Source organism: Scyliorhinus canicula, chromosome 3 (assembly GCF_902713615.1).
Source record: "Scyliorhinus canicula chromosome 3, sScyCan1.1, whole genome shotgun sequence".
NCBI lineage: Eukaryota > Metazoa > Chordata > Chondrichthyes > Carcharhiniformes > Scyliorhinidae > Scyliorhinus > Scyliorhinus canicula.
The window spans coordinates 61,656,538-61,673,293 of record NC_052148.1 but is presented as its reverse complement, the minus strand read 5'-3'; the positions used below and the strand labels follow the sequence as shown (position 1 = coordinate 61,673,293).

General features: G+C 49.1%; 1 protein-coding gene across 4 annotated transcripts in view; it reads right to left on the bottom strand.

Moving 5' to 3' along the window:
- The window catches only part of rai14 (retinoic acid induced 14), a 339,420-nt gene that overhangs the window by 80,245 nt on the left and 242,419 nt on the right, over window positions 1-16,756 (bottom strand). For all 4 annotated transcript variants that reach the window (XM_038790617.1, XM_038790618.1, XM_038790619.1 and 1 more), the window contains one exon: window positions 4,104-4,291. In XM_038790617.1, the coding sequence (XP_038646545.1) occupies window positions 4,104-4,291 (188 nt within the window). The remainder of the gene's footprint in view (window positions 1-4,103; window positions 4,292-16,756) is intronic.

Sequence of the window (16,756 nt, the reverse complement as noted above, 5' to 3'; positions counted from 1 at the left end):
TGCATCTCGCTTACGAAGCTGGTGTGCCAGCATCCTGCTCGCCTTTTCCCCGTACTCATACGCCACACCCTGCGCCCTTCTCCACTGCATTTCCGCCTTCCTAGTGGTCAGTAGGTCGAACCTGGCCTGCAAGCTACGCCGCTCCCTTAATAGCCCCTCCTCTGGCGCCGCCGCATATTTCCTATCTACTTCTAGGAGCTCCCCCACCAGCCTCTCCCTTTCCTGCCTCTCCTTCCTCTCTCTGTGTGCCCTTATGGAGATCAGCTCTCCTCTAATCACTGCTTTCAAGGCCTCCCAGACCGTCCCCACCTGCACCTCACCTGTGTCATTCGTACCCAGATAGTTCTCAATGCCCGTTCTCACCCTTCTGCACACCTCTTCGTCCGCCAACAGCCCTACATCCAGGCGCCACAACGGGCGTTGGTCCCGCGCCTCCCCCATGTCCACGTCCACCCAATGTGGTGCATGGTCCGATATCGCAATGGCCGAGTACTCCGTGTCCTGCACTCTCGGTATCAGCCCCCTGTTCAATACGAAAAAAATCGATCCTAGAGTACACTCTGTGGACGTGGGAGAAAAAAGAATACTCCCTCGCCCTAGGCCTACCAAATCTCCATGGGTCTACCCCTCCCATCTGCTCCATGAACCCCCTTAACACCTCTGCCGCTGCCGGCCTCCTATTCGTCCTGGAACTCGATCTATCCAGCCCAGTGTCTAACACCGTATTAAAGTCCCCTCCCATGATCAGGCCCCCTGCCTCCAGTCCCGGGATGAGGCCCAGCAGGCGCCTCATAAAACCCGCGTCATCCCAGTTCGGGGCATACACATTTACCAGTACCACATTCTCTCCCTGCAGCCTACCCCTCACCATCACGTACCTGCCCTCCTTGTCTGCCACCACCTCTGCCGCCACAAACAACACCCTCTTTCCCACCAAAATCGCCACCCCCCGGTTCTTGATATCCAAGCCTGAGTGGAACACCTGTCCCACCCACCCCCTTCTCAGGCGGACCTGATCTGCTACCCTCAAATGAGTCTCCTGCAGCATTGCTACATCAGCCTTCAGTCCCTTCAGGTGTGAGAAGACCCTTGATCTTTTGACCGGCCCATTCAGCCCCCTTACGTTCCACGTGATCAATCGGGTCGCAGAGCGACCCGTCCCTACTCCCTGTCGATTAGCCATGTCTTGTCCCTTGCTCGCCCCGGGTCATCCCTTCTTTTCTGACCCGCTTCCCATAGCGATGCCCCCCCACCCCCCCGGCTCTCCCCTTCTCGTCCCTGGTCTTTCCAGCAGCAACCCGGTGTCCCCCCCCAGCCCCCCCCCCCCCTGGCTAGGACCCCTCCTAGCCGCGATGTACCCCACATCGTACTCCCGAGAGTCAGCTGGTCTCCGCTGACCCGGCTGCTCCTGCCACCTTCCGACTCCTCCCGGTTCACCCCATCTGCGCCCGTGAAAGATCCCCTTAAAACCCCCGAGAAAGACCCGCATAATCAACCCGCTCCCCCCCGTCCCGTCTCCCCAACTTAACGATATAAATACAAATACCCAATGGCAACTAAATACATAAATACTTAACTACATACTTAAATAACAAAATAATTAACTAACTATCAACTAACAGTGTGCCCACCCATCACCCTCCATCAAACAGTATAAATAACCGCAGATAACCATAACCCGAAAAGAAAAAAAGAACAAAAAACCCCCCCAAGCACCCAAAGAAAAAGGGTAAGAGGGGTAAATAACTAAGGGAAATTGGAAACGGGAAAAAACACCCCATAAGAAGCCAACGACCCACAATAGAGATTTCAACAGTACAAATATACAGAAACACCCAACAACTCGAAACCTTCAAAATATTCAGAAAAGTCAACCGTTCGAGAAAAAACACCCCAAACACTCCACGAAACTGTTACCCAGTTCCGACCTGGCCTGAAAAAGAAAAGGGCCACTTGCTCAATCAAGAGTCCCCCGGCGGCTACGACCGCCGGTGCTCCCAGGTTTTAGTTCGTGTCCAACTTTTCCTCTTGTACAAAGGTCCAGGCCTCCTCTGGGGACTCGAAATAATGATGTTGGTCCTTGTAGGTGACCCACAAGCGCGCCGGTTGCAGCATTCCAAATTTGATCTTTTTCGCGTGTAGCACCGCCTTTGTCCGGTTGTACCGGGCCCGCCGCTTTGCCACCTCCGCACTCCAGTCCTGGTACACCCTTACCGTCGAGTTCTGCCACTTGCTGCTTTTCTCCCTTTTAGCCCACCTCAGGACTTTCTCTCGATCACTTAGCCGCTGGAACCGCACCAGCACCGCCCTCGGGGGCTCGTTTGCCCTAGGCCTCCTGGCCATGACCCGGTATGCCTCTTCCAATTCCAGGGGCGCCGGACCGGCCCCTTCCCCCATCAGGGAGCTCAACATCTCCGCCACATATCCCGGGAGATCCGACCCCTCCAGGCCTTCTTCCAGGCCCAGGATCCTCAAATTTTTCCTCCTCATCCGAGTGTCCAGCTCCTCGAAGCGGCTCTGCCACTTCATGTGGGTGCCTCGTGCACCTCCACCTTTGCCCCGATGACTGTGGCCTCCTCCTCCCTCGCGGTCATCTCCTGCTGCAGATCTTAATCGACGCCTCTTGGATCGCCTGGGCTCCCACCAACCTGGTGGCCGTCGCGTTCATGGACTCTAAGAGTTCCACTTTCATCTCCGTGAAAAAACGGAGGAGAACGGCCTGCTGCTCCTCCGCCCATTTCTTCCACTCCTCCGATACACCGCCGGCCGCCATTTTGATTTTCTTCCCCCGCTTTTTTTGGGGAGCTGCTGCCGTTTTTCTTGCCGCTCCACTCCGGGTACCGACCATAAAATCGGTCTAGTTCTCCTCAGGGGACCTTCCCCCACCGGGATTCGTTTTTTCAGCGCCGTTGGGGCCCTCCAATTGGCCCAAAAACACCTTTGTTGCAGGAGCTTCCAAATGTGCGGCTTAGCTAGTCATAGCCGCAACCGGAAGTCCAATTGTGCCTATCCCTGACAGTTCCTGTTTCCATCTTATGCTCCCCAATCGCATCGTAATTACCCTTCCACCAGTTATAAACCTTGCCCTGCCATATTTCCTTTCCCTCTCCATTGCTATAGTGAAAGTCACCGAATTGTGGTCACTATCTCCAAAGTGCTCTCCCACAACCAAATCTAACACTTGGCCCAGTTCATTACCCAGTACCAAATCCAATGTGGCCCCGCCTCTTGCACACACTGGATAAAAACAGCCCCATCCAAACTATTCGAAATATAGTGGTTCCAATCAATATTTGGAAAGTTAAAGTCACCCATGACAACTATCCTGTGACTACCGCACCTATCCAAAATCTGCATTGCAATCCTTTCCTCCACAACTCTGTTACTGTTTGGGGGCCTATAGAAAACTCCTAACAAAGTGACCGCTCCTTTCCTATTTAACTTCAGCCCACACTACCTCAGTAGACAGATCCTCCTCAAACTGCCTTTCTGCAGCCATTATACTATCCTTGATTAACAATGCTACTCCTCCACCTCTTTTACCACCTTCCCTAATCTTACTGAAACATCTAAACCCTGGAACCTCCAACAACCATTCCTGCCCCTGTTCTATCCACGTCTCCGTAATGGCCACAACATCGTAGTCCCAGGTACCAATCCATGCATCAAGCTCACCAACCTTATTCCTGATGCTCCTCGCATTGAAGCAGACACACTTCAAACCACCTTCATGCCTGCAGGTCCACTCTTGTGAGCTTGGTACCTTCCTCAGTACTGCACTACCCTCAAATTCTGAACTCCAGCAACACTATCTCCTGGACTACAAATCCGTTTCCCATAGCACAAAGTGCAGTTCACATATTTCAATCAATAAACAACAATTGTTAATGTGTTTTATTTCTTATTCTTAAACAGCTCCTTTTGGAGGCATTGTCAATGACAGAAACGCTTTGCTTTTAATGGCAAGGGATTATGTTAAATACAGGAAGTGAGATCTACAAAAATTACGCTTCGTATTTCTAGAACATTGATCTGTAGCAGGATAATGTCAAGATGAAATAAATTCAGCCGACTCCTTAATTATAAACAGACAGGGCACGTACCAGCATCCTCAACATCCTTTTTAAGTGCAGCCTGAAGGAAATGTAGGGCATCAGCATTTCCTGAGAGCTTGTAGTAATGAAGTGCATCATGACCCAATGCGTCTATTAACTTCAAGTTGGCACCCTTCTTGACTAACATCTCAACAGCGTTTCCACTATCGTTCTCACAGGCCAACATTACAGCAGTCCTAGGGCAGGATAAAGAAATAATAATATTGTGAATCACTCATAAATTATATATCCACACCACATAATTAAAATGATTAGTTTTAGAGATTATCACAAGACTCCAAATCACTTGTTGTGCATTATACATATTGTGAGGAATGCATTTAAAAGAAAAACATCGAGGTGATTACTAAGATCTAGAACTGTAACACTGAATTTGACATGGTAAAAATGATGACGAGTTAAATCAGGATAATTATTAAGGGCCTGAACTTCTTTGGAGTGGCAATCAGTGTCAGATTCCCACTCCACTCTCAGTTTCTTACTCTAAATCCTATCATGACTGACCTTCCAACTCAGGTCAGACGAGATCCAGGAGGTGTCGTGCACCCCCAGGGCCCAATGTTGAGTGAAGCTCGGTCAATATGGCAATAGCTGCTGTAAAGCAGGCAAATCGAAGGTCTAATGAAGTAAGGGTGGGGGGGCTATGTGGAGCAGGAGTAGTGCCTGGCTGGAGGGCGGGGGTGGGGAATCCTGTGGGTTGGACCGCTCCTGTCTGGGGTATTCTTAAATGGGGTTATAGTATTTTGCGAGTGGAGCGAGTTCTGGGGAGGCAGGGGCAGTCAGGGTTGGTGGAGGATCTCTGGGGTGTCGAAGGATCTCTGGGGTGTAGGGGACGGGTGGAGAGAAATGTCTGGGGGGCTGGGGTAGTTTGGTAGGGATTGGTCTGGGTCTGTGCAATAGATGCTGGAACAGGTTTATATTCTTCTAACTTTTTCTGGGTAACTATGGTTTAACCCAGTCAGACCCATTCAAAGTTTGTGATTTAAAATCACATTTTCGGATTGTTCCAAGTTCAGGGAAACTGCCCAGAGGAAGGTTGCACTTCCAGACAACTGCTGTGTAAAAATTACCTGGGAACTTCCAAAGGGGATTCTGAAACTGAGCTGTGAAAACGTGGGAGTTGTGAGGCAAAGCAGGAGAGATATTTGGGATGGGGATGGGGCAAAGGAGCTGATGGGGGTAGAATCCATTTTTCTGACATACAAACCCTCAATCTTTCTGTGCAAAAACCGTTGCTCAATCTGCAATGCATGTCTGAGACCACAATGGTTTGGGTTATGTTAAGGTGTCTATAGTGACTGCCTGGAATAAGATTTGCATGCGCTAATGAAGGGTCCATCACCTGCTTTAGAAGTGTACTCCAAAATTTAGCAGAACTGGCTTGTGGCATGCAATAGTCATGCTCCAATTGGCCACTTTCACCTTCAATGTCATATTAAGGGTGGCAGACAGGTGTCCAAGGTAGGCAGTCCAATCAAAGGGTTTGCAGCATTCGAGCCTCAGCAGCCCCGACAGGAGTGGAGGACACCACTATGACAGGTTGGAGACAATGAGGTACCAACTTGGCCAACATAGAAGGCTCCTGAAACCAGTAGGGATACTGAAGCGACTGCTGTTTCCGGATGTGGAAGGGGAGGGGAAAATTGGGGATGTATATAGTGGTTGGGGAGCGCATGGAGGGGGAAGGGGTATATCCCTCCACAGGTTGGATGCAACCTTGATTACGGCTTTTTTTTAAAAAACGTATTTTATTACAAACATGTATCGAAGCAGGTTACAGCAAATGAACACCCCGGGAAACATACTTCCCAACAATCAACTATACAGTCTGTGCAGATTTTTCCCCTTTTTCACCCCCATCACCCATCCCACCCACGACGAATAGCTCCTCAGGGTCACAAACATCCCCAACCTTTTCTAAAACTCTCCTGCTGAGCCCCTTAACTCATACTTTTATCTTCTCTAACCGCAGGATATCACCCAACCATGCCGCTACCTCCGGTGGCGATGCCGACCGCCACTCCAACAAAATTTGCGCCGTGCAATCAGAGAGGTGAAGGCCACGACATCAGCTTTCCTCCTCTCCATGAGCCCTGGCTTCTCTGAAACCCCAAATACCGCCAAAGGGTCCAGGTCCACCTCCTCCTCCACTACTCTGGCTAAGACCGCGAACACTCCCGGCCAGAATCTTCCCAATTTTGCACAACCCCAAAACATGTGCGCGTGATTCGCTGGCCCCCGCCCACACCTCTCACACTCATCTGCTACCCCCTGAAAGAACTCACTCATTCTCGCCCGAATGATCTGCACCACCTTAAACTGTATCAGACTCATCCTTACACAAGAGGAGGTTCCATTTACCCTCCGCAGTACCTCACTCCATACTCCCCAATTGATCTCCATTCCCAACTCTGCTTCCCATTTCTCCATGATCTTCACCATCCACTCACCTCCCTTCGCTCCCCCAACCACGATATATATCCCCAATTTTTCCCTCCCCTTCCACATCCGGAAACAGCAGTCGCTCCAGCAGGGTGTATTCCGACAATTTAGGGAATCCCCTCCAGACCTTTTGTGCAAAGTCCCTAACCTGCAGATACCTAGGACAGGATTCTCCCAGCTTTGAGCCGGGCCGGAGAATCCCTGCAACCGCGCCACTACATGCCGACGCCGGCTCATTTGGCACTGCGCTGGTCGCGGGCCGCTCTACACGGCTGGGCCGCCAATTCTCTGGCCTGGATGGGCTGAGGGGGCACTCTAAAAAGGCAGAGTCCCTCCGTGTCGTCTACATCTGGTCGCAGCCAGCGGGACCTCTGCGCGCAGGGTCGTGGGGCTCTGACCGAGGCGGGTGGGGGGGGGGCCTCCGATGGGGCCTGGCCCGCGTTCGGGGCCCGCCAATCGGTGGGCCGGCCTCTGTGGCTGGGGGCCTCTTTTCCTACGCGCCGATCCCTGTAGCCCTGCGCCATGATGCGTCGGGGGCTGGCACATTTAAGCAGACCACTGTGCAATCGCGAACCGCTCCAGCGCCATGCTGGCCCCCTGTAGGGGCCAGAATTAGACATGGGAGCGACCCGTTCACGCCGTCGTAAAACGCGACGGCGTTTACGACGGCATGGACACTCTGCCGCGGGATCAGAACAAAGAACAAAGAAAATTACAGCACAGGAACAGGCCCTTCAGCCCTCCCAGCCTGCGCCGATCCAGATCCTTTAGGTAAACCTGTCGCCTATTTTCCAAGGCCTACTTCCCTCTGTTTCCCGCCTGATCATATATCTGTCCAGATGCATCTTAAATGATGCTATCGTGCCCGCCTCTACCACCTCCGCTGGCAAAGCGTTCCAGGCACCCACCACCCTCTGCGTAAAAAACTTTCCAAGCACATCTCCCTTAAAATTTCCCCCTCTCGCCTTGAAATCGTGACCCCTTGTAATTGACACCCCCACTCTTGGAAAAAGCTTGTTGCTATCCACCCTGTCCATACCTCTCATAATTTTGTAGACCTCAATCAGGTCCCCCCTCAACCTCCGTCTTTCCAACAAAAACAATCCTAATCTACTCAACCTTTCTTCATAGCTAGCACCCACTAAGGGGTGGAGAATCCCACCCCTTAACTCGCTCACCCTCAACAGCTCTACCCTCTCCCTCCTCCAGACTGGCGAACCTCTCCTCCAAGTACAAATCCCTCACCTTGACCAGCCCCATTTCCCTCCACCTGCTATATACACTATCCATCCACCCCGGCTCAATCCATGATTCTTGCACAGCGGCGTTAGCACCGTCATTCCTTCCACCCTAAAATGCCTCCTCAGCTGATTCCATATCTTCACCATGGATTGCACCACTGGGCTCCCAGAATACCTACTCAGAGCCATAGGCAATGCTGCCGTCATCATAGCCCTTAAACTAGACCCCTTACAAGATTCCTCCTCTATCCTAACCCACTCTGCCCCTTCTCCTTCCCACCATCGCCGCACCTTGTCCACATTTGCCGCAAATAATAATGAAGCAAATTCGGCAATGCCAACCCCCTCTGCTGCCTCTGCCTCTGCATCAGGGTCCTCCCCACCCTCGACACCTTCCCCGCCCATACAAAGTCCGAGGTGATCGTGTCCATTTTCTGAAAAAAGATCAGGAGAGCCTGAAAGATAAACAAGAACCTCGGCAGGATTTTCACCTCTTGGACCCTCCCCGCCAATGTTACGTGCAGTGTATCCCACGTCCTATGATCCTCCCTGGCCTTGATTACGGCTTTTATTCCATGCAGTACTGTCATTGAAGCATCGAGCTTAGGCACCAATGATAGACCACAATATCTGCCGCAAGGTGGCCATCTCAAACAAATTGGTGGCCATTGTGTGCAGTGGGCAATTTCTGATGATGCTGCTAAATTGCTCTTAAAGCCTTAATCAACCTAATTGGTTTTCTGTTCCCCATGGAGCAGACAGCCAGTCCTGCTACCAGCCCAATCCTGGGGAAGTTGGTTGGCATTTGAAAAAATGGGAAACACATTGGCGAGGCTACACATCATGGCCGGGATTCTCCCTTCTGGGGACTAAGTCCCCACGCCGGCGGGAGAATCGGCGCCAACCACTCCGGCGTCAACAGCCCTGAAAGTGCGGAATTGGGGCTAGGTGGACGCGGGAGGGGTTGGCGCCGCTCCAGCTGGCGGTGAAGGGACAGCGCGATTTCACGCATGCGCAAACCAGCTGGCGTATTTTGGTGCATGCGCGGGGGGTTCTCTTCTCCCCTCTGGCCATGGCGGAGCCCTATAGGGGCCGGCGCGGAAGGAAGTGCCCCCATGGAACAGGATGGCGGGCCAGGTTCCACCCCCCCCTACCCCCACCCCGGCCAAATTACCTGCCAGGTCCCGCCGGTACATGAGGTGAGTGATTCACGCCGGTGGGACTGGCCAAAAACGAATGGCCGCACTGCCCATCGGGGCCCGGAGAATTGGCGGGGGGGGGGGGGGGGGGGGGGGGGTTCTGCTGACAATGACCTCAGACAGGCGTGGCGTGAATCCCGTCCCTGCCCGAAAAACAGCAGCAGGCGTCGGGGCAGGACTCGCGCCCCCCCCCCCCCCCCCCCCCCCAGGGATTCTCTGACCTGGCGGGGGGTCGGAGAATCCCATCCCATATTCCCGGCTGCCTCCCTCCAACATCCTCCCCATCCCGCCTAATTTCCAACCCCATTGCCAAGAGGCTGGGAAAATCTCAGCTCCAATTTCAATACATTGACTGATGGGTGACTTAAAAAGAATGACACATTTGGGGGGTGTGGGGGGTTTTGTTATATGTGTTGTTACGGCTCCGGGGGGTGTTTATTATTGTTATTATTATTGTTCTGTTGTTATACATTTTTCAAAAATTTCAATAAAAATTATTTTTTAAAAAAGAATGACACATTAGGAATTTAGACAGAACAAGGGAGGAAATAGCCCAACAGATCTTACAATTGTATAAATAGAGGCTGCGAAGAACAATGACAATAGAGAGGTCTGCAGGCTAGCTATTTCACTAACTGAACAGCTTCAAACTTTTCCTTCTGCACTGTCCAGGAATAAAAAAAAGATACAAAACTCTGCTTCTGTAAGCATTGAACAAGTGTTGAATCAAAACAGCCTTTATAGTAAATTAAAACTTTCAACGGCAAACAGATGTTTGACATGAAAATGAGAAATAGTTTCTTCTACATATGTTCAGCCATGGATAAAATGTAAAAATTCATCTCATTGGGAAACATATCGAGGTTTAGAATGCCAAAAAATGAAAGAATGCTTAGGATGGAATTTACAAAAGGAGCAAATGTGATAACGGTTAGATTAGTTAGTTATTTTTATGCTACAGGGTTAGTTTCTTTCTGTCTTAAACAGGCAACATTATAAAGTTCTTATTGCAAGAGAAACAGAGTGACACACCAGTTTAGTGCTTCAAGACTTGCACCAATGAGAGGTTCAACATTTCCTGCAGCAAGTTTCTAAAAGGATAGCGGCAAGTAAGGACCTAGATATCGAGCATTCTATACCTCCTAACACTCAATTATAGCATAACAATAGAAGACTGAGGTTCTCTCAAAACCCATCCTCTCAGGTGAGCAAGGGATAAGTTGTTAGAAAAGATTACTTTCTGGATGTAAAACCGCAATTCCTCCATCTTAAATTTTTTACAAATTCATTCATGGGATATGGGTGTTGCTGGCTCGGCCGGCATTTATTGCCCATCCCTACTAACCTTTGAGGAGGTAGTGAGCTGCCTTCTTGAACCGTTGCAGTCCATGTGGTGTTGGACCCCCCCCCCCCCCCCCCCCCCCCCCCGGGTCCTCCCCAACACCGTCCCCCTCTCCCAGCACCGGGACAGCAACCCCAGGATCTCCAGGCTCATTGCCCGGGAGCGAAGATGGCTACTCACCTCCTCGGATCCCCACAGCAGCCCTTCGGAAAGCCTCATGTTTTTGAAAAGGTATACTAATCGGCGCCTGCGTGACCACTTGCTGGGGAGGTGGTTAGATCACGGGAGGCCGATAGATAGGCGGTTGCACACGTTAATTGTATGGAGTTTGACCTAAAGTGGTGATTATTGGTTTCTCGCCACTCTATGGCGAGACCCTGCTTTCGCCAATGGGAGCGGGCCGGTTAGATTGCAAACCAATCAGCACCCGGCGAGTTTCTTATTTTTGGCCTCAAGTGCAATGTGGCCATTAAATTGCGCCCAATATTTTTCTTTAACGTTGAATTTTAACCTTGGAAGAATGACAAGCAACTGAATTGGTCAGATCTCTGCTTCAATGACTGCCTCTTTTCTTCATCATTAAATGCTGCCAATACATATTTACAAGGTTAACATTTCAAAAAGGTATGATTTTCCATGGATAGATGCTTGCTCGATATCACTCTATTGTTAGGTCAGAGGGAGAAAAATGCCTTTGAACGGTTGACCAAATACAAAAGAATCTGATATCTCGGATACTGCATCACATCTTGTGCTAACCTCAGAAATTCAATATTTTAAAATTCCTCCTGGGAATAAGTTGAAAAGAAAAATCACTAAAAACGGGCAGCATTCAAAGGAGCGGCCTACAATCCCAAGATAGAAGATGTACTCAGTTAGCAGGCCCTGTCAAAACAAATCCAATAAACATATGACAATAAAGGAAAATGTACATTTATTAGTCAAAATAAGGACTTTTCCTGCCAAACTGTTCACATTCTTTTCTTTCATTTGTTCACATTTTTAAGTCTGCTTTTATTGCAGCCTGCTCCTATCTTCCAACTTGCAGATTGGACTAATCATACTTGTACTTCTATGTCACAATTCTGTTCAATTTATAAGCTTCAGCTCTCCAGTTCTGCTTTGTTTACATTTATCTGTGAACCTTTGGTCGCAATTACACAGCAGTTGATGTTCTTCCTCTCCTCCTAGCCAGTACTTTCTTGATTAAGAAAAGCTGCAAAATAACCTGTTGGAGGAATTAGATATTGATGCTGAGAGCTTTAGACCGAAATATAGCAGATTTCCTTCCCTAAAGAATATTAGTTAACACGATGGGTGTTTACGACAATCCGCTATTGATGTTACCTTTAATTCCCCCCCCCCCTCCCAAATTAATTTAATTAATTAGAACATAGAACATTACAGCGCAGTACAGGCCCTTCGGCCCTCGATGTTGCGCCGTCCTGTGAAACCCCTCTAAAGTCCCTCTACACTTGAACTTAAATTTCCCATTTGTAGTGCTGGGACTTGATCAGAAGGCTATGCCTTGGATTACGAGTCCAATAATACTGGATCACTTTGATACCATACCCCAGGCCTGTACCGTAGGTCATCTATGTTATGCATCTCAACTACATCTACATTCTAACAGCTCGGTGTAAAGAGATTTGACTCAAATTCCGTAGTGGATTAATGAATGACTAATTTGTTTTTACTCGTGGCCCCTAGTTTCAGCTTCACTCATGAAAAATTGACCAGTTGTTCAGAAGTCACCAACAAAATCCAGAAAAATTATAGCCTGCATCGGTAAATCAGTGACTCAGGCAGCCCTGATATAAATTACACAAGCGAATGTCTGCACCTTCATTGTGAACAGTTTTTCCCTACATGCACAAGAGTATGCAGAGGGTGAGGAAAATTAACTGGAGGGTGGGTGGGAGCAGAGGGAACCACATGATAATCTGAGGGGGTGGCTGGGGAAACTCTTTTGAGTGAGCAACCATTTTATTTGGTGCAGACACAGTGGGCCAAATGGCCTCCTTCTCCACCGTGACAACTTTGCGATTCTGAGTTTGCTGGTGACAGGCACTGCACCTCTGGTGATATAGGAGATGTCTGTAAAAATATCAGGTGCGATTTACACAACAGCACCGCAACTAGGCAGTGCTCCTCCAGTGCCGCAGTATAACATAACTGAAACACTGGATTCCAAGAATCTTGAAATAGAACAGACAGACTTCCATTTGTGCTGTGACTCTACCATTTAAAAATGGGTTTAAACAATGGTTTACAACATTTCCCTGGGATTTTAAATTTTCCCAATTTCACAACTAAAGAATTTGGTCTTTATATTTACAATACATATCTACAGGTTGCCAATGGAAGATCAGATTGGTTCTGAAGCTCAATCCTTTTCTCTTAGTTATTTAACTCCAGAAGCAATACTTCTCTCAGATTCACTGCTGGGATAAGATGATCCTGAAAATAGAAAGCAGCATTGTCACTGAAGTAGAGCAACATTCTACCAGAGGTTGCAGCAGCATGAAAACTAGTGTAAACTATTACACAATGATACTTTTACAATGATAATCACAATGATACCATGTTGCATAAAAACATTCATATTCCATTATTTTAACCGTTTTTAGCTCCATTCATTCCTGTCTGTAGTGGCTGTTCAAGTTACATTTTAGAACAGGATAGCAAAGCATTTTTATGGAATTTTATGCGTATGGCTATTGATATCTATTTAGATAGTCTTGATAATAATAATAATTGTTCATAAGCAGAAGCTACTCATTAAGTACTTGAAAAATCTGAAATGTCCAGTTTCTCCCTCCCTTGAATGCATAATATATATTATTTTGTATGCGAGGTAAACCCCTCTACTGTTGTTTTAAAAAAAAAAAAATTTAGAGTACCCAATTTTATTTTTCCAATTAAGGGGAAATTTAACATGGCCAATCCACCTAACCTACACATCTTTGGGTTGTGGGGGTGAAACCCATGCAGTCAAGGGGAGAATGTGCAAACTCCACACAGACAGTGACCTGGGGCCGGGATCGAACCCCCCCCCCTCCCGCTGTTGCTGTGTGCCATTCTCCCCTGCAATGTTCTCTGGAATACAAGACTCATTTAACATGCTTCATTTGCTCTGTTATCGCCCCTGCTTCAGTACCACACAGATGCAAAACTGGCTGAGGGTGCCGTTTTAAACGGCAGTCATGATATATGAGCCGAATGATTGAAATGCAAGTGTCACTTGGCCACCAGAATAAATGCAATCCTCTGATTTATGTATCACAGAGAGTCAATATGTATTGGCGTACTAGTAGTGAAATCAGGCATATCAATTAGACCTCACATGGTCACCAAATAGCTAGAAAAATATCAATCTCCATAGTGTTTAGAGGAAGGAATAAGCTTGCTGTTGGTTACCAGAAATGTAGGGTGTAATTTTATAATTTTTTAACTGTCAACTCGGGTGGGAAAGCGGAGTGTAGCCCGCTGGCTCCACTGCCAGCTTTTCCCGCCATGTGTTTGACACTTAGTTTTCAAAAAATGCTGGAGGCAGATGGGTCCCATGATGCCACCCTGGCAGGGTGGGCTCTGAATGAACCCACCCCGCCAGGAACGTTGGGGGTGGAAGCGGTTTGATGATAAAGTGGAGTAGCCTGAAAATACATTAATGTATGGCAATGAGGTTCGTGATCTTTCAAGGCAGGACCACCATTGCGTCAATGGTGGGGGGTGGGGACGATCGGAACAGAAAATACCAGCAGTGTAAAAGCCGCCTGGAGACTCCCATTGGATTCACCGCCTGCAACAGCTTTCCCACTTGCCCAAAACGAGGGCGGAGAATCCCAGCCATAAGCTGTAAGAAAAAGCTCAGGAAGTTATACTTATTTTCTCTCGAAAGATGACTTCAAAGTGATCTCAAGATTATGATGGAAAATTAAAAAGCTGATTCAGATATACTTTAATTATTTCAAACACTGGGGGGGGGGGGGCAATTTACCTCCTGTGTTAGCCGTCGGCAAGATAGCGACACAGGTGCAAAATCTGGCGAGAGTGGGGAAATACGATTCTTGCCGGAGAGATCGCGTTTCCTGATTTTCCCCACTCGTCGCCAGGTTGTAATGAGAATCTCACCACAGCAGATTAGGAATCTCATTTAAATAGATTTACATATTATTAGAGAGCATCAACTCTGCACTGAATATTCATTGGCACTGGCATGACTGGGTGAAAACGAGAACCTGGTGACCTCACCTCCGAAGGGGATATTGGCGACTCAGGAGGGGTAGGGTTGTTCGCAGGCTTCAGCGACCCTCAATGGCTGTGAGCCTCCAGATTTAAAGGGGTCTGGCGACTGGTGGGCAGGCGACTCTTCCGATGTCCTCCTTGCTGGGTTTGTGGAAATATAACTACTGAGTGATTGCCCTTCTAGAATGGCAACTGGAAAGTGCTTGCGAGCAGGTGAATTCACAGAGTCAGCTCAGGGGGCGATGATGAGGTCCCTGGGTGGAGTCCCATGAGACACCAGGCTGCATGGACAGAGTGGGAAACACTGACAAGGCGTGGCTCCAGCTTCAAGAGAGCTGAAGAACTTCACACGGGGGAGGAAGAGTGCAGTCAGAATGAACTCAGGTGGCACCTTGAAACCAGAGGGCATGAGCTGTCTGGAAGTGCAAGGCCGTTGTTTCTGGAGGCATGGCTCTCAGAGATTAGTGTATGGGTGGCTGGCTGTTCATATTGAAAGGCAGGTTTAATCTGCAGCCCATGAGAGCTCAGGGAATGAGGGTGCCATCTCAGGAAATGTAGTCTTCACATGCATCAGGAGTGCCTCGTTCCTTGGCAAATCAACTGTGCCAATTCAGTCAGCATTACAATGCACGAGTATGATCCTGATAGTTAACCCTTTGGAAGTTTAGCCCTCAAGCATGGATTTCCAAGATTAATACTCAGGCCTCAATAACAAAGAGGTGACAAAGATGTGGGTCCCAATGCAAGGCATGATGGTGAAGGCACTCAACAATTACCCTGTTCAGAACATGATGGGTAGCAGTGCCTCGTTCCCCTATGAGGTTAGAGCACAAGTCCATAAAATGCACTCAATGGTCCGCCCTCCTCACCTTTGGGGGAATCACTTAGCCTGCTGAGGTTCTGTGTCAAAGTGTTTCATTCAGGTGGAGTTGAGTGGGGAAGTGGCTATTGTGTGACAGGGGAGGGAGTGTGGCTCAGGGGAAAGGAGCTCACATAGGGGATTGCGCATGGGTGTATGTCCCAGGTTCTGAGAGGGCTCTGGGTCAGGACTCTGCATCACGCACTTTGATGTTCTCTTCCTTTCAAATTTGAATTTGAGAGAATCATAGAGCCAGTACAGCTGCCAATTCTTTTGACTGAATCGAGCATCAGCAGCAACATTGAGGTGTGGCACACATGGCCAGGACCAGCGCCACTGTAGGGGTGGGGAAGGCTTCTGGAGGGCAGGACTAAAGATGGCGGACCCTTGTAGGAGACACTTCTAGCCACAGGTATTCCACCATAGAACTTCTTAACTCTAAATGTCAGAGGTCCAGTGCGGGACAAGGCTGCATCTGTTCCGGGGTTGAGCCAGGTGATGGAAGAGTTGGCACCCCATGAACTGGGAGGTCACCCATTGCCTGTGGCCCTTAAAATCACTGTCGCTCTGTATGTCCAGGTCAGTGGCTCGTTTCAGGGCAGCACAGGTGGCCTGTGCGGCACCTCCCAGTCAGCCATGCACAAGCACATCGGGTAGGTCACAGATGTGCTACTCACGAGGGCTCACATGTACATCTACTTGGACCGGGACCAGGTGAGTTAGGATGCTCGGGCATCACTCGCATAGCAGACATGCCCCAAGTTCAGGGTGTGTCGACTACACCCATGTGGCTCTGCGTTCCCCATGGTGGCATGGGACTCCATTTGTAAACTACAAGGGATACCCCTCCCTCAAATTCCAGATCGCCTGTTACCATCATGTAAGGGGTGCTTGTTTCCTAGGGAGCGTCCATGACAATTACATCTTGAAATGCTCGCTGTTTTAAGGGAGAGCAGTGGCTGGACGGATGGATAAAGGGTATCCACTCACGAGATGGCTGACGACGCCACTGTGGAGACCACAAAAACCCACTGAGACTCGCTACAATGTGGATCATGTGTCAACGAATGTGCTGATTGAGCAATTCTGGTGCTTGGGCTAGTCAGAAGAAGCCCTCCAAGACAGCCCTGAAAGGGTGCCCCACGTCATTAGGGTCTGCTGCACTCTGTGCATTCTGCACTGCAGCAGGGCGTGCAGCTGGATGAGGAAGACATGGACAAGTTCCACATCTCCTCAGATATCAAAGAGGATGGCAAGGAGCAACCCGTGGAGGAAGGACCTCAAACGATCACCAGGGTTCACATGGTGCC